The sequence below is a fragment of the Pollachius pollachius genome (genome assembly GCF_949987615.1).
Source record: "Pollachius pollachius genome assembly, chromosome: 7".
NCBI classification, from domain to species: domain Eukaryota; kingdom Metazoa; phylum Chordata; class Actinopteri; order Gadiformes; family Gadidae; genus Pollachius; species Pollachius pollachius.
Genome location: NC_136940.1, coordinates 22,227,706 through 22,250,552, shown reverse-complemented (window position 1 = coordinate 22,250,552; position 22,847 = coordinate 22,227,706). Strand labels below are relative to the sequence as shown.

The 22,847-nt window shown below is 47.5% G+C and overlaps 1 protein-coding gene across 1 annotated transcript in view; it reads left to right on the top strand.

Moving 5' to 3' along the window:
• The window catches only part of cacna1ea (calcium channel, voltage-dependent, R type, alpha 1E subunit a), a gene marked incomplete at both ends in the record, with an annotated part of 81,696 nt that extends 65,151 nt beyond the window's left edge, over positions 1-16,545 (top strand). The window contains 22 exon segments of the mRNA XM_079740055.1: positions 179-275; positions 1,064-1,224; positions 1,734-1,871; positions 2,844-3,045; positions 3,639-3,803; positions 5,515-5,625; positions 5,747-5,824; positions 6,331-6,516; positions 6,955-7,046; positions 7,480-7,654; positions 8,030-8,157; positions 10,484-10,580; positions 11,272-11,377; positions 11,675-11,782; positions 12,039-12,139; positions 12,364-12,470; positions 12,798-12,969; positions 13,484-13,621; positions 13,913-14,060; positions 14,643-14,824; positions 15,928-16,064; positions 16,260-16,545. Coding sequence (XP_079596181.1) covers positions 179-275; positions 1,064-1,224; positions 1,734-1,871; positions 2,844-3,045; positions 3,639-3,803; positions 5,515-5,625; positions 5,747-5,824; positions 6,331-6,516; positions 6,955-7,046; positions 7,480-7,654; positions 8,030-8,157; positions 10,484-10,580; positions 11,272-11,377; positions 11,675-11,782; positions 12,039-12,139; positions 12,364-12,470; positions 12,798-12,969; positions 13,484-13,621; positions 13,913-14,060; positions 14,643-14,824; positions 15,928-16,064; positions 16,260-16,545 — 3,115 coding nt within the window.
• Positions 16,546-22,847: the final 6,302 nt, after the last annotated feature.

The following is a 22,847-nucleotide window of genomic DNA, read 5'->3' as shown; positions in this document are numbered from 1 at the left end:
CCAGCAATGTGTTGGGGTAAGGTGACAATGCAACAGAAAGACACCCACGTTAATAGTCCTTCACGTTGAAAATGCTTTCAGACGTTGGAAGGACACAGCAATAATCCGACACTAATCAAGGTGTCTGTCAGCCATTCGACATCCTGAGGCTTAACCTTCTCACCGTTCTCCTGGGCAGGAACAATAAGGGCCGGGACATTAAGACCATCAAGTCTCTGAGAGTCCTGCGTGTCCTCAGACCACTGAAGACCATCAAGAGACTCCCTAAACTCAAGGTCAGCAGCAGCCCTCCTCTGTCTCCATCGTTCTCTCAGTCATCGGTATTCCTGTCAGGGTGCATGAGAACCACACGGATTTAAAACAATGTATTTTATTGAGCTGTTATGTCTTCAAAGTGTGGGTGGGTGTGGGTGTGGATGTGTGTGCGCGCGCGTGTGTGTGTGTGTGTGTGTTTATTTGTGCGAGCGTGTGTATATGTGTCCATGCACATATCCCACTCATTCTTGTGCCTCAAGCTAGCCTTGAGCATTAAAAAGATTGTGACAAGCACACACTCTTTTCACCAAGGACCTCGGTGAAACGCCTGAGACAAGCAGTGAGTCTGACAGACAGTCATGGGGATAAACAGACATCACCCGAGGATAAATAGTGAGGGGGTGTTGGAGTAGAAGGAGGACGAGCTGGGAGGACGAGGAGTAGGGGAGAAGGGGCGAAGGGGTTTGGCGGGGAGGAGGAGGGAGGAGGAGGGAGGAGAAAAGAGAGGAGGAGGAGGGGAGGAGTTAGGGTGGTGGGAAGGGAGAAGAAAGGGGAGGAAGGAATGGGGGTGAGTAGAGAGGAAAGGATGAGAGAGGTTAGGAAGGAGAAGGAGGGGACAGGAGAGGAAGAAGGGAAGAGAGGAAAGGGGCGGAAGGAAGGGGGAGGAGAGGAAGGGTGAGGAAAGAAGAGAAGAGGAGTGGGAGGACAGGATAGACATATTGGATTGGATCGTGTAACATCCATGCATCTTCTACACCTCGACACACCAAGTGACACCCCCCCCCCCCGTTGTACCCCTGCTCTCCAGGCCGTGTTCGACTGCGTGGTCACGTCTCTTAAGAACGTCTTCAACATCCTGATCGTCTACAAACTCTTCATGTTCATCTTCGCCGTCATCGCCGTGCAGCTCTTCAAGGGGAAGTTCTTCTACTGCACCGACGGCTCCAAGGACACGGAGAAAGACTGCCAGTAGGACCCGGCCTGGGGTCAACCCCCTTCTGTCGATCTCCATGTAGACATGGATTGGAATTTGAATGGATTTACAAGCACACATATACTCTCATACACGAGCACGTATTCATGCACGCACACGCGTATGCAAGCACACTAACACACAAGAGTGCACGTTGTCTCAGGAGGAAGAGCGGGTTCTCTGGCAACCGGATGGATCGCTGGTTCGATTCCCGGCTCCTCCTAGCCAAGTGTTGAACTGTGCCTGAGCAAGGCACCTCACCCTGACGAGCTGGCTGTCGCCTTGCATGGTTGACAGCGCCGTCTGTGTATGAATGTGTGTATGAATAATTTTAAAGTGCGTGAGTGGCCACTCGAGTGGCCGCGTGAGTGGCCACTCGTTAGAAAAGTGATATATAGTGCAGTTAACTGACCATTTAGTCTATTTGCACGCACGCACGCACGTGCACACACACACACAACCCTTAATGTAATCTCTACCACATTGTGCCGTCTTGTCTGTCCAGGGGCTACTACATCGACTACGGGAAGGACAAGAAGGAAGTGAAGAGGCGGGACTGGAAGAGACACGAGTTCCACTACGACAGCGTGGTCTGGGCCCTGCTCACTCTGTTCACCGTGTCCACCGGGGAGGGATGGCCACAGTGAGTGCCCGGCCAATCGGATGATCCAGCGTGTTTTTCCCATAACAGGTTTGACCAATCACGGTCAAGCAAATGTTAAAGGAAACAAATTGATATTCTTGTTTGCTATAACCCTTTTTTTAAGGGGTGGTCTTTTGAATGTAAAGGTTGTGGTTTCATGAAGTATTCCTTGATTAAGCCTTTGTAGTGTAGGTTCATGAAAAGCGTGAGAGTGGCGTGATGTGTAACCATAAGACACAGGAAACAAAGCCTTTAGTCATGCATGGGGAGCGTTTTATGACTGGCAGTCACTATCCCATGTTGATGGAAGGTTATTGTGAGGCAGGGTCATGGGCACATACCTTTAGGGGTAAGTGTCTCTGCTGTCTCACGGGTGTACCAGCAGAAGAACTCGTTGACTTGATAACGTTCAGGCTTGTATGACACAGCAACTCAATGTTGTATTTAGAAAACTGCAAAATTATGGTGGAAGTTGTACAAATTATATCGGCTGCGGCCTTCCCTACCTTCACTCACAGATAATTGAACGGTAGAAAATGTACAATTTACTTTATCTTTTGTCTAGTTCTATCTGTAAATAAAGTAAATAAAGTTTCCTTCAGGGGCAGGATCCTGCCCCTGAAGCCATAGATTGAAAACTGAGATAACACCCTTAGTTCAAGTAGAACATCAAATCAAACTTTATTTACAGAAATATAAAGGGAATAACAAGTGAACTTGCACGATAAAAAATGTGCTTACAATAATGGCGTGTGTGCGTGCGTGCGTGCGTGTGTGCGTGCGTGCGTGCGTGCGTGTGTGTGTGTTTGCGTGTGTGTGTGTGTGTGTGTGTGTGTGTGTGTGTGTGTGTGTGTGTGTGTGTGTGTGTGTGTGTGTGTGTGTGTGTGTGTGTGTGTGTGTGTGTGTGTGTGTGTGCGTGTGTTTGTGCGCGTGCGTGTGTGTGTGTGTGTGTGTGCGTGTGTGTGTGTGCAGGGTTCTGCAGCACTCTGTGGACGTGACGGAGGAGGACAGAGGACCCAGCCGGGGCAACCGGATGGAGATGTCCATCTTCTACGTCATCTACTTTGTGGTGTTCCCCTTCTTCTTCGTCAACATCTTTGTGGCGCTCATCATCATCACCTTCCAGGAACAGGGGGACAAGATGATGGAGGAGTGTAGCCTGGAGAAGAACGAGGTGAGGAGACACACACACACACACATATTCACATGAACACACACACGCACATGCACAAACATAGAAATGCACACACACATATACACACATCATATTATTGAGATAAATGGAAAAGGAAAGTATAGTATCAGACTAAAACTATTTATCCTTTTTCACTGATATTTCCCACTCATATTTGATCATTTTGAGAGAGTATTTTCTCATTATTTATTCATATTATAAAACCGGGCATTACGATCTAAAGCTTAGTTTAACTCTTTCGACTTTTAGTTTATTTTGCTTTTCCCTGCTGTGGCCCTTTCATATCGAGTTCCTATGTGTATGTCTGCCGTCTGTCGTACCATATTAGCTTTCAAGTAGTGAAAAACATGGCCAAACAACTGAAAATAAATAATAAGCTCTTTGGTCGATAAAAAAGAACAATATTTATTTTCTTCCCTTATAGAGGAAAACAGAAAGTAAAGAAAATGAAACGCTCACTCTCAAAAAAACAAATCTGTTCTTGCAATCTCTCTCTCTGTCAGTCAGTCACAAACTCACTCACTCACTCACTCCCTTTCACCTCTCTGTCTATGTCTCTCTCCCACTTGCAGCGGGCCTGCATAGACTTTGCCATCAGTGCCAAGCCGCTGACCAGATACATGCCCCAGAACCGCCACACCTTCCAGTACCGTCTGTGGCACTTCGTGGTGTCGCCCTCGTTCGAGTACACCGTGCTGGCCATGATCGCACTCAACACCATCGTGCTGATGATGAAGGTGAGGGGAACGAGTGAAGACCAACGCCATTAAACACGATGTATTCTCAACACTATAAACGGAGTACTGTTGAATGTTGAGGGGATGTCAGAACCATAACAGGGGCCTCGTTAAGAACGATGCAGGTTAATCGATGACTTCTTTCCATTAAGTGACTTACGCTGAACAGGAAATTATTCTGAGCCCCGGTCCCCATCACACTTGAAGACGATGGGAATGACCAGAGAAAACATTATTATTGTTAAAGATCTCCTATTATACTACTTTTCTGGTCTTAATTTCTTATTAATGACTCCTATAGAGCAACCTGACACGAATCACAGCACAAAAAACGATGTCGATTTTCGGGAAACTCTTCCTATCATCTGGGCGCTTTCAGCATTCTCTGTCAACACTCGGCTTCGTCCTTCTCCGCCCCCTCGCCCCCCTCCTGCCAACCCCACTCCTTTGTGATTGGTTACCTTCCGGAAGAGCATGTTGCAGCATTACCATACATGGAAAATCCGGATTGTTCAACGTAGATAAATCCCGGAAATTCGAACAAGTGAATGGCGACCGGCGTCCCTAGTGTTTAGCGCTCTGCACAGCCGCCCCAGACGGTCAGCAGGGAACACGTCTAAATGCATGTACGCCATTATTTGACACTTTAGTATGGTTAAACATGACTGTAAATCATTATAACAACGTTGATAGGTCATAAAAGTCGAAAAAGCATAATAGGTGCTCTTTAAGACACGAAGATGAATGTGTGTTAACGCTCGCTTGCTTGTGAGACCCTCGGTCCTCACTCCCCTGGGCTGTGTTGATGTTCCTGATTCATCTCCGTGGATCATTTGGTGGCGCTTCTTCCAACAGTATTGACTGAGAGCCCACAGGCTCTTAATGGGGACCATCAAAGCACCACAGAGAGATATATTATTATTAGTATCCTATATGAATGATTATAATAACATGAACATAATATTACTTTATTAATAATGACCCATTTCTGCTTGTTCTTTACTACTGGTTTCATCCCCCGGCCCCTCGACAGGCTGTGGAGCTGGCGCCGCGCTGTGACTCAGCGCATATTAAATATTGATCGATAATAGCCAGCGGCCCCCACTTTAGCATGGGCCCATTAAGTGTGGCCGATGCTGTAGCTGCTCCCCCGTTTCCAGGCCCACCCCACCCCACCCACCCAGAAGAATGAGTCCGCTTATAGTAGCATGGATGAGACGGGCTAAGACTAAAGGACTATTTCTAGGTGTGGAGGAAATGTTCCATCATGGCGGAGACTCATCCGTCTTGTTGAGTCGTCTCTCCTTAAAGGTCTTCTCCTGCACCACACTGCATTTCTGTTCGCTTCCCCTCTCGTTCTCAACGTAGCAGTCTGTTGTCTCCTCGCGGCATGAACTCCGACGTGGCTCCATTCTTCATATAAACAACGATTAAATGTAATTTTTTTATATCGTGATTTCTTCTTATGATTCCCTCCCTTACGTTAGTGTCATCTTGTGAAATGAGGACCATTCATCAACATTTTTATATCAACACTTATCTCATTGGAAAGATTTAACACCCTGAACTGAAATGACAGCAATGATACTAAAAGACACAAAAACAACTCCTTAATGGAAATGTATTGCATTGTAATGTTTTGAATGGCACTCACATTGGGTCGTATTGTATTGTATCCTATTATATCCTGTTTGTATGCTGTGTGTCACAGTACTATTCAGCCCCACCGGCCTATGATGCGGTCCTGAAGCACCTCAACACGGCCTTCACCGTCCTCTTCTCCGTCGAGTGCATCCTCAAGATCATGGCCTTTGGCTTCCTGGTGAGATAATGAGCGAACCCCTCACCTCAGACTCCTCCAGTGGGCTCCTGTAGAGGTCAAGTGCTGTGTGTATCTGAGATAACCCTTCTCTCTCCTCTCCTCTCCTCTTTGTCTCCTGCAGAACTACTTCAGAGACACGTGGAACATATTCGACTTCATCACCGTCTTGGGAAGCATTACGGAGATCGTGGTCATGCAGGTAATAGATGGAGGGAAATTAAGCTACAATGTCTGAACAATATGATATTTTTGGACAGTTTGATCAACATAATACATAAATTATGTAAACCATAGTCTGCATTTTCTATTGTTTTAAGGCTATTATAAATAGTGGAGGGGGGACCTTTCTATGTTTCTATGTTCTCCCCATGTTCACGTGGTTGTTACATGCCAGTTAAGCACTTACTCTGCCCGTTACTGAGCAAAGGCACCCGCCTTTGGTATGCTTCAGGGTGCTGCCCTGCGTGGCCGGCCTGGAGGGTCAGAAAACCGCTTCTATGATAGCCTCTTCTCTTTTATAAACGACTCATGTCTCCCTCTCCTTTTCCGCGTAACTACGTCAGGAAAATCATTACAATCTGTCCATTTCTCAAACGATACCGTCCCTGCATTCACATCACATCTCTCCCCCGGTCGACACCGGCGTCCGTCCGTCCGTCCGTCTGTCCGTCCGGCCCACTGCCCCTGTCCCCGTCTCCCTTGCAGTCGGACGACACGTTCAACATGAGCTTCCTGAAGCTGTTCCGCGCGGCGCGGCTGATCAAGCTGCTGCGACAGGGCTACACCATCCGCATCCTGCTGTGGACCTTCGTCCAGTCCTTCAAGGCCCTGCCCTACGTCTGCCTGCTCATCGCCATGCTCTTCTTCATCTACGCCATCATCGGCATGCAGGTCAGAGAGCCAACGGAGGACTAGCGTGGGCTGGATGAGCGTGTGTGCGTTTCAGCAGTCGGCGCGTCCGACGGAGATGTGACGACAAGAGAGGATATAATCGCGTTGTTAAATCAAACTGAAAATAGGATCGCTAAATATGAGATCATGACGCTTCTATCAGCCTCTTATCATCATTCCAGATCCAGCCCTTTCACATGCATTGGACACTTGATAGGGGACCACGCCCATGTAAAAATAATGAAATACAGTGCAAAGAGGGCATTCTGATTACAAGTGGGATTCGAAGCTCTAATAGTGGGGATTTGAATGGCAGGCGACCTATTAGTTTACTATTCAGGAACACAAAGGCTGGCACCTGAAGGCTTTTAGCTTATTTGATCAGTGACTGCATCAACAGTGAATTTTAATTAAAGTGTATTCATCTGCATGCACCAGGTGTTTGGGAACATAAAGCTGGATGAGGAAACGCACATCAACCAACACAACAACTTTAGGACCTTTTTTGGTGCTCTGATGCTGCTCTTCAGGTACTGTGGCTTGATCTTGTCATATTACCATGTTCAGATGCAAAACATAAATCTTTTAAAGGTTAATGAGATATATAAGTGGGACCTTTTAATTAGCAAATAGTTAATAGTCAGTTTCCTGTGCACTTAATAATGTTTTTCAAGTGCACCCAACTGCCAAGTGCTCTCATGAGAGCTCAAGTAGACTATGTGCGTGTGCGTTTGAGTGCGTGTGTGTATGTGTATGTGTGTGTTTGTGTGCATGCATGCTTGCGTGTGAATGTGTGTGGGTGTGTGTATGCATGGGTATGTTTGTGTGTGAGTGTGTGTGTTTCTGTTTGTGTGCATGCTTGTCTTTGTGTGTCTTTGTGTGTGTGTGTGTGTGTGTGTGTGTGTGTGTGTGTGTGTGTGTGTGTGTGTGTGTGTGTGTGTGTGTGTGTGTGTGTGTGTGTAGGAGTGCTACAGGGGAGTCGTGGCAGGAGATCATGCTGTCCTGTCTTGGGGGGCAGCGCTGTGAGATGCCCGCCTCTCATACTCCTGCGTTGCTGACCTCCGACCAGGAGGGGGGCTGTGGAACCGACTTTGCATACTTCTATTTCGTCTCCTTCATCTTCTTCAGCTCCTTCCTGGTGAGACACACAGCCTTCTATTACCACCTAGAATCAGGTTATTTGACATTTTGTTTTCTGTTTTCCATTTATACTGCATGTCCAGTATTTGACACTTTTGTACATTTCTTTGTAGATGTAGATTAACTTTATTAGTTATACTTACCTTCACCCTGTTTCTATTCACATTTCTGCTAATGTTCAAATCATTCTTCACTATTCAAGCCGTGTAATGAATCAAATCAAATGTGAAATCAATAATCTGAGCAATCACTGATATTATGTTGATGTATTTTCGGTAGCGTCGCACAGTCTCTGCAAATCCGTCAGAATAACCCAGACACAGCCATAGACAGCTCTTCTCCCCTGCCTCTCTGACGTGGGCCCTCTGTCCAGATGCTGAACCTGTTTGTGGCGGTGATCATGGATAACTTTGAGTACCTGACCAGAGACTCCTCCATCCTGGGCCCTCACCACCTGGACGAGTTTGTGCGCATCTGGGGGGAGTACGACCGGGCTGCGTGGTGAGCCGCCATCTTGGAAACATTCCACACTTTAGTCATGCGGATGCGAAAAATGCAACTTGGGTTCTCAGATAAGTACTGCTTTATAAATGCAAGTGAGGATGATGGTGGTGACGATGATGAAGACGAAGGTGATGGAGGATGGACGAAGATGATAATGATGATCATGATCACTATTTAATGTAAGGGATAAGAAACAGCGAGCCTGTCATGATCGCAAAAGTAAAGGATGACCCCTGATAATAACTAATATTAACATCTCTAATCCCCCTCAAGGGGTTTATTTTTGCGTTAATGACGGGCTCGAGGTACATTATCCCGCTAATAACACAGGTGATCAATCATTCGTCACAAAACATACAAACCAAAAATTGTTTTATTGATTAAAAAATGCATTTTTTACTACCGCTCTAAAAAGCTTTGAAATAGCGCCCATAGCAAATGGTCTGTTATACATAGCAACGGTCTGTTAAACATAGCAACGTTCTTTTATACATACCAATGGTCTGTTATACATAGCAACGGTCTGTTATACATAGCAACGTTCTGTTATACATAGCAACTCTCTGTTATTCATAGCAACGTTCTGTTATACATAGCAACGGCCTGTTAGACATAGCAGTGATGTGGTATACAGTGCAGCGGTTTGTTATACAGACGCAAGAGACCAATCACAACGGAGTAATAAAGCCTTGGAATACGCTGTATTTAAATAGTAAATAATAATCAAACCTCAAATCTATGACTCTACAAGCACAAAACGCACAAGGCTGCATTTTGTATGAGGGTGACAGAGTCTCTATGACTAGGATCATAGAGACTGCCTAAAGACCTATACTTTATTAGAAATGTGCACATAAAACGGTAACATGCAATGATATGTTGAGGGGGAATGTTAAGCAGGGTTGGAGAGCGATGGTGCTCAACTGGATTTTATCTGACCCTCCAACATGGGAAGCAATGGAAAGTGAAACTTTAAAGGCCATTCAAACTATAGAGATCGAGATGTCCCATCCCAGTCTTTACACTGTACTGTAAGCCCTACAGCTGTGCTCCTCATTGTGTGTCCTGGGGCTTCTGTGATGGTATGACAACTAAAACCCCATATGTTCTTTCCAGCGGTAGGATCCATTATAAGGAGATGTACAAAGTTGTGCGCACTATCTCACCTCCCCTGGGCTTTGGAAAGAACTGTCCCCACAGGGTGGCATGCAAGGTTTGGTCCTACCCCCCCCCCAACCTCTCCTCACCCTCAACCTCTCCCCACCCCCCACCCCCAAACTCCTCCTGAGCCGACCCAGTAGCATCCCCCCCAAACAACGCCTCCTCTCTTCTTCCACGAGTGAACAGACCCTCTCTGCCTCTCTCTCCTCCGTTGGGATCCTTCATTCTTTACCCGCTCCTCTTCCTCCTCCTCCTTGCGCCTTCCTCCTCCCGTTAACTAACTGCCTGAACCCCTAGGGCCGGTGTCTCCTCCTGGGTGAAAGAATGGCAATGATCCACTCCTAGAGTACTGAGGCACAGGACATCCCAATGGCACTCGGACCAGAGATTTGCGAGCGGGCCTCTAGAGTTCCCATCGGATCAAAGCGATGAAACGCTTTGGAGTGCTTTGAATTTCAAAAGTGCTTTGGTGCAAACGTTTGGGAAGCCCTGTGCCTTTCTACCTGAGGGATCGGGCTTCAGACTGGTCCTGTGTTGATGTGCATATGCATATAAACACACACAGACACACAAACACACTAAAACACACATACACAAAAACACACACACATAAACACACACACACACACACACGCATACACATGCACACCAACACACACACATACAAACACATACACACACAGACCAACACACACACACACACACACACACACGGACACACACACTGACACATACGGCATATCCTACCCAGGTAAGTATGTGTACCAGATCCGAAGAGACTGTCATTCCTGTGTTCACCCTGTCTTCGGTTCTTTCCTTTCCAAGATTTCTATGCCACGTTGGCCGCATAGAAAGGACACAGTCTGTGCTTTAATTCGTCCCTCCCCCGACTCTCTCCTTCCTCTCTCTGATGACATGAAGTAATCCTTTTCTCTTTTATCCTCTCCCTTCATGTGCCCCCTCTTCCTCTACCCTTCCTCTTCCTCTCCTTTTCCTCGGGAATGCAACCCGTGGCTCCTTCACCCTTTAATTTCTCCTCTTCATCCTCCTCCCTCTCTCTTCCTCCCCCCTCCTCCTCCTCCTCCTCCTCCTCCTCCTCCTCCTCCTCCTCCTCCCTTCACCTCTTGTGGCTCATCCCCCATGACTCCCTGGCACCCCCCAGTGGTCGTATCCATTACACTGACATGTATCAGATGTTGACCAACATGTCGCCACCTCTAGGCCTGGGCAAGAAATGCCCCTCCAAGTTGGCCTATAAGGTAGACTAAACGATGGAGACGGACGCAGGCACTGTGTTCTCCGTTAGGAAAAGGACAAGCACTGTCGTGTTGTGTTTCATACATCGGATATGGCGGCTTGTTTTCTCTGTGGACTCTACGATGAGATAATGCTTGTTGTGACAGTATCATGTTCAAGTGTTGTTATTTTGTCTCCGTGAGCAGGAGAGGAATGCTGTAAGCGTTACTTGGCTGTTTGGCTTTAAACGCTTTGCAGCTTTATGGACATCTAAAACAAAGGAATAGTTGTCGTATTCGGGGGAGTAAGCTTCATTATAATTCAAACGTTTCCAACGCAGTATGGACATAGGTCTAAGTGGGTTAGTGGTTGGACTTCTAGAAGCCATGCAAAGAGACCAGACGTTAGCTGTCCACTGTGGTTCCTCTCTTCCATTCACTCTCCTGTGTTCTGTGTGTTCAGTGTGTTCCATATGCATGCACCTCTGCATGCATGTCTACCATGAGAATGTCTCGCACGCTAATGCAAGCGATCTCTGTGGCTTGTGTGTCACTGTTGTTATTGTTGTTGTTTTGACTTTACAAAGCCAGTCGAACCCCTGAATGTACTGTATGCTATACGTCACATAAAACAACATGCATCACATAAACACACACACACATACACACACACTCTGTACTGCCCCCTGACTGCGCCCCTCCTGCCCTTAACCAGAGGCTGGTTCTCATGAACATGCCCGTGGACGAGGGGATGAAGGTCCACTTCACCTCCACCCTCATGGCTCTCATCCGCACCGCCCTGGAGGTCAAGATAGCCAGAGGTCAGCGGAAAGAACATCCCTCATCCAAAACACAGAGATATGTGAATACTGTGCAGAGTAAACAGGAAACCAATGTATTATGCAGGATCTGCTACATCAATGTTTGTGTCTTTTTGGTGTGTGTGTTTTTGTGTTTCTGTCTGTGTTTGTGCCTGCGTGTGCGCGTATGTGTGTTTCTGTCTGTGTGTGTGCGTGCGTGTGTGTCTGTGTCCATGTGTGCATGCGGGTGCGAGTATGTGTGTTTGGGTTTCTGTGTGTGCATGCGTGTGCGTGTGTGTGCGTGCACTGTACTGGCAGGGGGTGAGGACCGGGGTCAGATGGACATCGACCTGCAGAAGGAGATCGCTGTGATCTGGCCTCATGTTTCCCAGAAGAATCTAGACCTGCTGGTGCCCATCCACAAAGGTGACGACCAACATTACACACACCCTACCATGCAGTACCCATAGGAACAGTAGATGGTGGGAGTCATAATCCTGTTGACCTGCTGAGGAGTGTCTCACATCTGTTTCATTGGAATTGTTTTTCAATGACCATGTCCATTGGGGGGAACTGGTTAATGTTAATGCAAGAGTGCTAGAGACACTGTCGCCCTATGTTACTCGGTTCATTGGATTCTTGTTAACGTTGAGTACTGTTGTGTGGCGTGTTTGGTCCCCAGCCAGCGATATGACCATCGGGAAGATCTACGCCGCCATGATGATCATGGATTACTACAAGCAGAGCAAAGCCAAGAAGCTCCGCCAGCAGCTGGAGGATCAGGTGTGTGGGCCTTTTCAACCTTGTTTGATCGAATCCCCTCTAGAATAACCCTCATTTTGACACGACGCTTAAGGTAAAGCCAAGCATTGTGTTAGCCATAAAGTAAACAGAAATATACACAGATTCTCCTGCCTAAAATACTTGTTTTTACATAATCTTTGCCGCATTTCTCTGCTGGTGGGAATTTTTATTTGTATTCAATTTGACTTCCTCTCCCTCGACAGAAACACGCTCCGATGTTCCAGCGTATGGACGCGTCCTCTCTGCCGCAGGACATCCTGTGCAGTGCCAAGACGCTGCCCTTTCTAACGCACGGCGCCGGATCAGCCCTGTAACGCAGCCACCCTTTAACCCCTATCGCTTACAGAGTTTTTAGGAAGGGATTGTGGGTGGACCGCTTATGAAGCGAAACCTTTCAATCCATTTGGCTGTTGCTGTTAATCATGAGTCATGGTGTGTGTGTGTGTGTGTGAGCGCTCATGTGGTTGGTAATCTGTGTATCCTTTTACTTTCTTTCTAATTCTCTCTCTCTCTCTCTCTCTCTCTCTCTCTCTCTCTCTCTCTCTCTCTCTCTCTCTCTCTCTCTCTCTCTCTCTCTCTCTCTCTCTCTCTCTCTCTCTCTCTCTCTCTCTCTCTCTCTCTCTCTCTCTTCTCACAGTACCAGGGGAGGTTTTGTGGCCCTCAGCCCCATCTCCCCTCAGGACATGTTCCTGCAGCGTCCTTTGTCTCACACCCTTGATAAGGATGAGGAGGAGGACTACCAGCAGCCACCCTACAGACGCTACCACCACCCCATCCTGCAGCGTCCCCACCACCACATGCACACACTGGTACTGTGCTCGGAGACAGACAACCCCTTTTGATTCAGCTTCAAAGCGACCAACCTCTGCAACACAACGTAGAGATGGGGTTGGCATTTAGAGAGCTCTTATTGTTGGTCTTATTTGTGTTGATGTATTATTTTGGTTTTAAGATCATAGGAATGAACCCATTTGCTATTCCCCAGCATCAACAACGTCTTTATAAAATGCACCTTGAACCGCCGCACTGTCTGCGGATTCAGAAGAGAAGTTCCACAAATTGCCCCCCAAAAAAAGATGACAGAGAAGAACCGAGATGCGGTGTAAACAGACACAAACGTCACAATTACTGTCAAGGTTGCCTTCCAACCATGAAAGACATCAAGGTCCGACCGTCTGCCATTTCCCCCTTATTCAAAGCGATTTGCGGGAACACCTTGCGGTCAGGGGAACCTTCTAGGTTGGACCGCACGACTACAGAGATCTCATGGTGTTCACACTGGGCTCTCTCTGTGATCCCCCTTGTCTTTGTTGTGTGGTTCAGGTACCCGAGGTGGTGGAGTACAACAGGGTGATGAAACAGACTGCCAAACAGGACCCCGCTGCTGTGGTCAGATCCCCGGGGAGGACGGCCTCAATCCGGGCCTCTTCCATGCCCAGGCTGGCTGTGGTTGACCCCCAGGTAGCCACCAGCAAGATGGGGGGGGTCTGTGGTTTGAGCTCCAGGGCTCGACCTTAACACTCATCCTCTTGTTTGAATGTTTAATCACTTGAATCAGAAATCAGTTAGCTTAAACATTCCTTAGGAGAGTTGGTACCAAGAGATATACGGTGTATTTTATTTAATTGTTTTGGAGTTGGTTACTCCAAGCCGCTATGCCTCCTGTGACACTGCTCTGTGTGCGTGTGTGTGTGTGTGTGTGTGTGTGTGTGTGTGTGTGTGTGTGTGTGTGCGCGTGTGCGTGTGTGTCAGTCGGGAGCAGCAGCAGACAGTAAGCTGATGAAGCGCTCCTTCTCCACCATCGGGGACCAGTGTGTGAACGGCCTGTGGCAGGAGGAGCACTCCCTGGAGAAGATCAGCCCCGACTGTGCCTACAGGCCTCGCCAGAGGAGCTACCGAGGTCAGACACGACACATTCTCCCCGTCTACGGAGGATATAGTCCTGACAATAGAATAATCTAAATAATAATTATGATTATTAAAAATTAATAATCATATAAAAAGTGTGATTTTATATAGGGCCATTTGATAAACCCAAGGTGTTTAACAGTGATGAGGAGGAACAAAAACACCAACGGAAAACAGAAAATGAATTAAGATAAGTGACTTGGTTGAGGAGATGGGACTTCAGCCTGGTTTTGGATGCGGGCGATGGACTCGACACGGCCGATCTCCGCAGGAAGTGAGATCCATAGGGCGGAGGCAATCACCCACACATTTCCTTGGTCAATACTGTGGTAAAGTCAAGTGTGTTACCTCACTCACCCCTCATCTCAATAACTGAAGCGACTCAACTCAACGCCAGTAAGGCTGCACTATAGCATCCCTATCTCAGCCACTGTGGTTACTTACGGTGCTTGGTCTCGCTAGTGACAGACCTGGTCCCTCCTCAGCGAACCAGGCTTTTGGTATGCGACCCAGAGGTTTGCTGGGCTAGACATTATAATCAGTAGGAGACTTTGGTCTCCCTGGGATTTCGCAGAGCCCAGAGTGACCCACAAAGAGGCCGGGGCCCACGAGAGGGGCCGCTCAAAGGAACGGCGCCACCTGCTGTCGCCTGACGTGTCGCGGTGCAACTCGGAGGAACGCAGCCAGGACCAATCCAGCGAGAGGAGGCATTCCCGCTCGCCCAGTGAGGGCCGGGCAAGGGACCTGCAGAGACAGGTCGGTTGGGCCTCAAGTATACCACTCCAAGCTCTTTAACCGCTTTCAGCTGTGTCATTATTTATAAAATGTTTGGGCAGTTTCACTTGTTTCTATATCTATTATAAATAACTTATGGATTGTCCCTTAATTTATTAGAATTTGAGATTAGGTTATTTCCCGCTTATTTAAAGTCCTCTGAATGGACTCAGTGTTTGAAAGTTGCTATATCAATGAGATAAGTATAGCAATTCAATAAAAAAGTGGAAGTTACTGCACCATTACATCCCTCAATTCTCACTTTGTTGATCTGTTTAGCTCAACGGTGGTCCCCTGTAGCCCAACTGTTTACCTTACTGGTGGTCCCCTGTAGCCCAACTGTTTACTTTACTGGTGGTTCTCTGTAGCCCAACTGTTTACCTTACTGGTGGTTCTCTGTAGCCCAACTGTTTACCTTACTGGTGGTTCTCTGTAGCCCAACTGTTTACCTTACTGGTGGTTCTCTGTAGCCCAACTGTTTACCTTACTGGTGGTTCTCTGTAGCCCAACTGTTTACCTTACTGGTGGTTCTCTGTAGCCCAACTGTTTACCTTACTGGTGGTTCTCTGTAGCCCAACTGTTTACCTTACTGGTGGTTGTCTGTAGCCCAACTGTTTACCTTACTGGTGGTTCTCTGTAGCCCAACTGTTTACCTTACTGGTGGTTCTCTGTAGCCCAACTGTTTACCTTACTGGTGGTTCTCTGTAGCCCAACTGTTTACCTTACTGGTGGTTCTCTGTAGCCCAACTGTTTACCTTACTGGTGGTTCTCTGTAGCCCAACTGTTTACCTTACTGGTGGTTCTCTGTAGCCCAACTGTTTACCTTACTGGTGGTTCTCTGTAGCCCAACTGTTTACCTTACTGGTGGTTCTCTGTAGCCCAACTGTTTACCTTACTGGTGGTTCTCTGTAGCCCAACTTGGGTCCTGTTTAGCTAACTGCTAACTGTTAGCTAACCGGTAGGGCATGGATCCTGAGTTGTAACTCCCCCAGAGCCCCCCCATGCTCACAATGTGTGCCCTCGCGTGCTCCGCTCTGGGTGGAGGCGTCCACCCACCGGCCCCACCTCCTCCGTGTGCTCCGCAGGCCGTCCCCCCCGGCAGCCCGGCCCACTCGGCCACCGACGGCGGGACGCCGCGCGGCCGACGGCAGCTCCCCCAGACCCCGTCCCGCCCGCGGCCCTTCATCTCCTACTCCCCCCTGGTGTCCCGGGGGGCCGACCCGTCCTCCACCGCCGCCGCCACCACCACCACCATCACCACCGCCACCACCATGCAGCCCCCCAAGGACCACCAACCGGGGGGCTTCGTCGAGGCCCCCCGGAGGGCGGAGCGGGAGGGGGGCGCTCGCCCAGCTGCAGCGGTGGCGGCGCCAGGAGCGGGGCCGTCTCCCTCCGGCCCCGAGGGTCCCGGCGGCAGCCCCCCGGCAGGGCTCCACTCCTCGCCACACCGCTACATCTCGGAGCCCTACCTCCCCTTCCACCAGGGCCACGGCGGGGGGGAGGCGGGCGGCGGGGAGGAGACTCTGACGTTCGAGGCGGCCATAGCGACCAGCCTGGGCCGCGCCAACGCCATCAGCTCGGCCCCCCAGCTCAGACACTCCTGGCAGGTGCCCAACGGCCACTTCATGAAGCACCGCGCGACGGCTAGCGGCGCCGGCGCCGGCCAGCCGGTGAGCGACACGGACGAGGACGACCGTTGCTAAGGACCGGGAGGAGAGAGACGGGAAGGGGGATGGAGAGGAGAGGGGTGCGGCGCTGAGGTCCGGGTCACCTGCCGCTGAGCGTCTTCCTCAGCCCCTCGGCGCCTCTCGCTGGCTGGATGATGTCATTGCTAGCGGTGTACACAAGGACAGTACTGGTGTGTGTGTGTGTGTGTGTGTGTGTCAGTTTGTGGATGTATGTATGAATGTGCCAAAGTTGAAATAAAAAATATGAATAAGAACAATGCCTCAACGGATAAATATGGAGAAGGACTCTGAGTTAGGTTTGACCGTGCTGTGGTGATAGAACTAAAGGTCCTGGTAATGAAATCATGGGACTGTGGGGGAACATATGGTATGTATAAAGGAAGAAACGAATACCAAAATAAATCAAGAGGGACATAAGTAGTTTTCTTTACATATTTATTATGTCTTATCTATGAATTATCATGTACTATTTTCATTTATTTATTATTTCAATTTGCTTGCAGATATTTATATAGTTTATCTACAAATACCTTTTATTTGTTTATTTGATGAGGCATCGACTCATCAATTACTTAATTTATTAATGTTTGAAATTCTGTGGCCCTGTGTATGTGTATCCTGTGTGTGCTTCCTAGCAGCAAGATTTCCAAAACAAAGAAAAGGTTCACACACATACTGTGCTGTAAGTCAGCGGTTTGGCACCTCGCGTTCCCACACACACTTGGTGGTGTCGACGGTTGTTGGGACATGTGCATTGAGATTAGAACTCACGGGTGGTTTAATGGCTTGTTGGAATTGAGGGACAGTCTACGACGCATTGTGTGTTGGTGAACATCAAGTAGCATGTGAAATTAATGTGAGGAACGTATTTTAACTCCAGGTGAACCAGAACGTTGTTGTCGATGTTAACTCCAGCTGGCCGATGAAAGGGGTTGGTTTTATTAGTGTCAACGACCATGGAAGTACAGTTACTGTCAACAAGAACGGGACGATAATACATGGACTTCCACATGGTGAGAAGAAACGCTTCAAACCACCTTTACAACATGAGCCCCACGGAGCTCTGCTAAACCCTGAAGTGATGGACATTGGTTCTCCGCTCGGCCTGGGTTTGACGGACGAAGTGACCGCATCACGCGGCGTCATGCGGCGTAGCGTGGGCGAGGCAGAGGAGCACGGTGACACTGTAGCATTGTAGTTATTATTTTTGTATCTCCAAACATCTCATCTCTCGTCACTTCACCAATGGACTATAAAATGACACCCACTACACAAAGATCATGCTTGGCCATAGTCCGTTCAGTTCTGGGATTATAACGAGCAAGACCATGGCTGGCACTGCCTCCACCTGTTGATCAGGCAGACTGCCGAGTCCTCATGCCCCTGTTGCTGGATCTGTCAGGCCTCTGCCCTCTGCCAGTGTTGCGAGTGACTGGGAGAAACCAGAAGGTCCTGATACTAAAGCCATTCTCTCTTCTTGGACCTGGAGACTCCAGGGGGGTTTCTGCCATCCGTTTTACAGGCTATGATCATGTGTTGAGGGAATTCAATTGCCCTTTTTTACATGTAGTGCAAACTATTTCACCAAAGTTACTAACAGGACTCACCGCAGTTTCATGCCACAATTGTTCATTTCACACATCTGAAGGATGACATCGTTTGCCATTTTACAGTTCAGAACACATGCAAGTCATAGCTGTCATTCAAAAAAATCTTGTAACTTCCAGAAGGGTGCTTTGCAGGCAAGAGAATAATATTGCAATTCCAAGACTTAATAACACTTCATCTTCAATTCAATGATTCTATTTTGACCACATAGGAGGTGTGAATTATTCTGCATCCTCAACTGTTCATGTGAAAAGAGCAACGTTGTTGGCATTTAAATTCCCATGCAACTTTGAAGTGTTAGCAAAGATGATGGTTGTGAAGATTGTGATTATCGAATGGTGATGTTTACTGTGGAATATAATGTAAGATGTGCCTGATTCAGAGATGCCTGTTTTTCGTTTTCATTAGGCTGCATACATGACATAGTATGTGATATAGTAATCATCGAATGGCCCTACACTAACTATATTGGTTTTGAAATTCCAACTTGTTGAAACTTCCCAGCATATTAACATTAGTGTCCCTTTTTAAAATCCATTCACGTTTATATCATGCGTTGTGTCGTACTATACTAAGTTGAACTTGTTGCTGAAATGTGAATTGGCTGCGGAGACACAGGAACAGTACAGGCATTCCACGCACACACACGAGGTGGCCTGTGGATATGGTATCGCCCTTTTAACATTTTACACTGAAGATTGAATTTCAAGGCCCACTTTTGAACATACACTGGTGACGCGTGTAGAGTGGTTCTTCCTGTTGCCCATTCCATGTACAGTACAACCCAAGGAACAATCTTCTCAAAGGCCGATCTTCCGAAGCTCAGTCTGTACATTCAGAGTGAAGTATATGTCTAGGAAATCCAAGCCAAGTAACTTGATTTCCTTGGCTAGAGAAGCGATTGGGTATAAATATGTAGGATCAATTGTATAAAATAAATTCATGTCAATTTATTGCGCCGTCTATATTGTACTTCAATACTGATGCCTGTCTTTGAAACTCTGATAAAGAAGTGTTTGAATATCTGTTTAAAGGACCATTAAAGCGTTGATTTGTCTTTAATGAATGAATGCCTACAATAGCAAAACACAATTTACAACCTACATATTCCAAAGTCATGGACAATTCACTGTGCCTCTTGTTACTGTGTGTGTAGCCATCTGTCTTGTTTTTATGTTGTGTATGTAAGTATAAGCTAGCTTTGTTGCAATGCAAAGTGTGTATGTGCCTACTTTTGTGTGTGTGTGTGCGTACATGCATTTTCGACACACGCATTTTTATGTTTGTTTTGTTGAACCACCAAATTACCCAACAGTAATTGTGTGTGTGTGTGTGTGTGTGTGTTTCCTATGGATCATCAACCTTAAAGTCCACTCTTACCCTCATAGTTCTCATGTGATCACATTTCCTGAGAATTACTGCCTCTATTCATCACGTTTGAAGTCTGACCATCCCGGCTATGCGTGAGTTGAGTAAGGCTTCCCTTACCTCATTGCCGTTGTGTTAAACTTGACCTTCAGCGGCTGTACATGGAGGGCTTTGACCCGCTGAATCTGTCGTCTTTGTGGTGAAGTTGTCGCCAGGTTGTGAGACTGCATGAAGCCTGTAGTGCCGTGTGTCCAAGCAGTGCCTTGGGTTTGAAATCTACAGTTTGATGTAAACTCATTAAAGGGTGTCTGTGTGTGTGTGTGTGTGTGTGTGTCTGGGTATTTGTGTGTGTGGTGTGTTCGTTTGTTAGTGTGTGTGTGTGTGTGTATCTTTTCACGTTTTCGTCTGGAAATTTGATGGAAGTGTTTGCGTAAATGTATGTGTGTTTTCGCCTTTTTAGGAGTGGAAATTATTGGTTCTCTTTGATAGTGGAATGTGTAAAAACAAACATACGCACACACAAACTCGCAGACAGACAGACAGAAAGTCGGTGCACCCCCTTAATAACAGGGCCCAGGTCGCGGGTCTGCCTGCCTGAGGTGACAGACAAAAGGAGCCGTGCTTATACCAACCTCGTCACACACACCCTTTACGGTAAACCCTGACCCCAGCGCAACAACCCTCTTTTGGGAAGCAGCCGCTCTCTCTTCTGAGCCCCATGTCACATTCCTCACCTGGGCCCTAGTGGCCCTCAGACCCTGGAGGGGTGAGAGACCTGACACATCAGAGAGAGAGAGAGAGAGAGAGAGAGAGAGAGGGAGAGAGAGAGGGAGAGAGAGAGAGCAAGCTAGCTCAAGTTCAACTGTGGTATGTTTTTTTGTGCAGGAAAGTCATCACAGTAAATCAGACAGGAGTTTGTTTGCAAAAGTTGTATTGCAACAAATAGATGGTAGATCAATGATATATACTTACAAATGAAATGTCTATTCTACCTTGGATTCCCCAGTGGGGATTCCTAAAATACACTACTTTGTATAATGTATGCATATAAGCTTTGCCTCCTTGATATGTCTAAGTAGAAGATATCTGAGCGGACCTTTCTCTTGGCTTACGATAGAGCTACGAGTACTTCCTGCGGTGCCCCATCCATCACCTCAAGGTCATGACGTAGAGCAGGAAGTCCGAGGGGTCAGGAGAGAGAGAGGCGGTGTTCTCGCCCTCGTCGATGTCATTCTTCAAACCGGCCGGCCGGCTCGGTGACAGGGCCTTATGGCGGACTGGGCTGGCGCTTTATATGGCGTCACTTCCCCTCCACACCTGCCGTTGCTCTGGGGAGACGATGAGAGACACAGACACACACACACACACACACACACACACACAATGGAATAACACCATCCCCTGATCTGCTAGGCTCACAGGTCATCTATTGAACATTGGATATTAGCCACTTTAACACGGGCAGGAGAGACCGAGCGCTGACCTCACAGTCTGCCGCTCTGTGGACACTGGACGCAGCACCCTGGATGAGTTGTGCTAGGGTGTTTTCGAGGGGGAGTGTGTGTGTGGGTGTGAGTGAGTGTGTGTGTGGGTGTAGATTCACGGATTGAAAGAGGGTGTGTCTGTGAATATGCGTGCATGAGTGCCTGGGTGTGTGCGTTAGCAGCGGTGTGTGTGTGTGTGTACGCCTGTGTGTGTGTGTGTGTGTGTCTGCATGTGTTGACTCCCATGCAGCGGCGATCTCACCAGACTGTCACAAAGACACGACGCTTTTTGGGCTGCTGTTTGCATCCTCGTCGCTGCAGTGCTGTGGTGGTGGATGAGGGACTGGCAGGCCAGGCCAGCCCCCCTCCCCCCCCCCCCCCCCATCCGGGTCCAGTCAACGAGTAAAGGGGGTGTGTTCTGTTCGGTGGGAAGCCCGGACAAGGGGAGCAGGCACGCAGTGGGACCCACAGTGCCCGTTGGTCCTCTGCTCTCGTCAGTAGAGTTGGATCCTCGGCCATGCAGGCCTTTGCTGTGACGGTGCTCCTGCTCCGCTTTGTAAGTGCTTTTGTCAACTTTCTTGATGGGGATGATGTTCCCTGGGAAAGGGAATGTTGGAAAGAATGACTCACGGACGCTGTGTAGGCCGGAGTAGTGACTGTATTGGGTATTGTGTTGATTGTCCGTGTTTGTGCTTTGTGACGTACAGTTTTGACGGGTTGACAACGATTCATGCTTAACATTATTCATAGAACGGGAGTTCTTCATTGTATGACATGGTGAGGGATACGTCGTGTTCTGTGAGGTGGGTGTGAGGTTCAAGTCAGCCTGAGTTTTGTTCCATGCTCATCTTTTTATTCATATAATGTTATATTGGATGTGGGGAGTCTACGTTTGTGAATGTGGGTTATGTGTCGCTACAGCATGAGCACACTAAGGCATATTAAGTAAGGTGTTTACATGGAGTTCCCTTGTTATGGAGGGTTTCACCATAACACCTGTTGCTCTCTCTCTCTGGATCCGGCATGGAGGCGTTTACATGTGCATGTGAGAGGATGGGGGAAAGCTAAAGATTTTCACGTTGACAAGGCAAGTCCCATAAATTTACTGGGCGGAAGAAGGTCTCTTTCTCCATATTATCAACAGAAATGGCCCAGGAAAATAGACACAGTAGAAGAAGGAATGCTGTGTTGACTGAAACTCTTTGCAGTAGCAAAGGGTGGGCAACATTCAGACAGGCACACAGTGACAGGCCCTGGAGTAAATGTAATTTTACGCTGTGTAGTACTAAAGGGCTGTGAGAATTATAAGTTGAATGTGTCAAACTTGACCCATGTTCATATTCGGTGCTATTATTTCCCCTTGTTATTTTCAAATACAGTTTTTGTATGCTTATAGGTAACCATAGCCACTTCTGTTAGGACGACCCTCATTAGTTCCATCTGTCTGTTTCGTTGTTTGCTAATTACTTTAAATAACTCTTTCTAAAGTCTTACCATGAATAACTTGTTTTGTACAGGGCACAGTAAAACGTGATGCTATATTTGGAAATAACATTTTATTAGTGATACAATATCCCAGCTGCTATAAAAGTCATATTTTAATTGCTCATCAGTTCCTTAATAAAGGCTTCAGTGACTCATATATAATTCAGTTTAATCACATCACACTCCTAATTTGCCTTGCACAAATCTCTGAATTATACATATACCCCCAATGTGTAGCTTTGTATGTGGTTCCATTGTGGTCGAAGCATATTGGGTAGACTTGCAGGCAATTAGATAATAAATGACCCCTGTCTGGCCCCAGGATTTTCTTTCTGTCCGCTCTCCTTTATTGTGAACGCGCTTGTATTATAG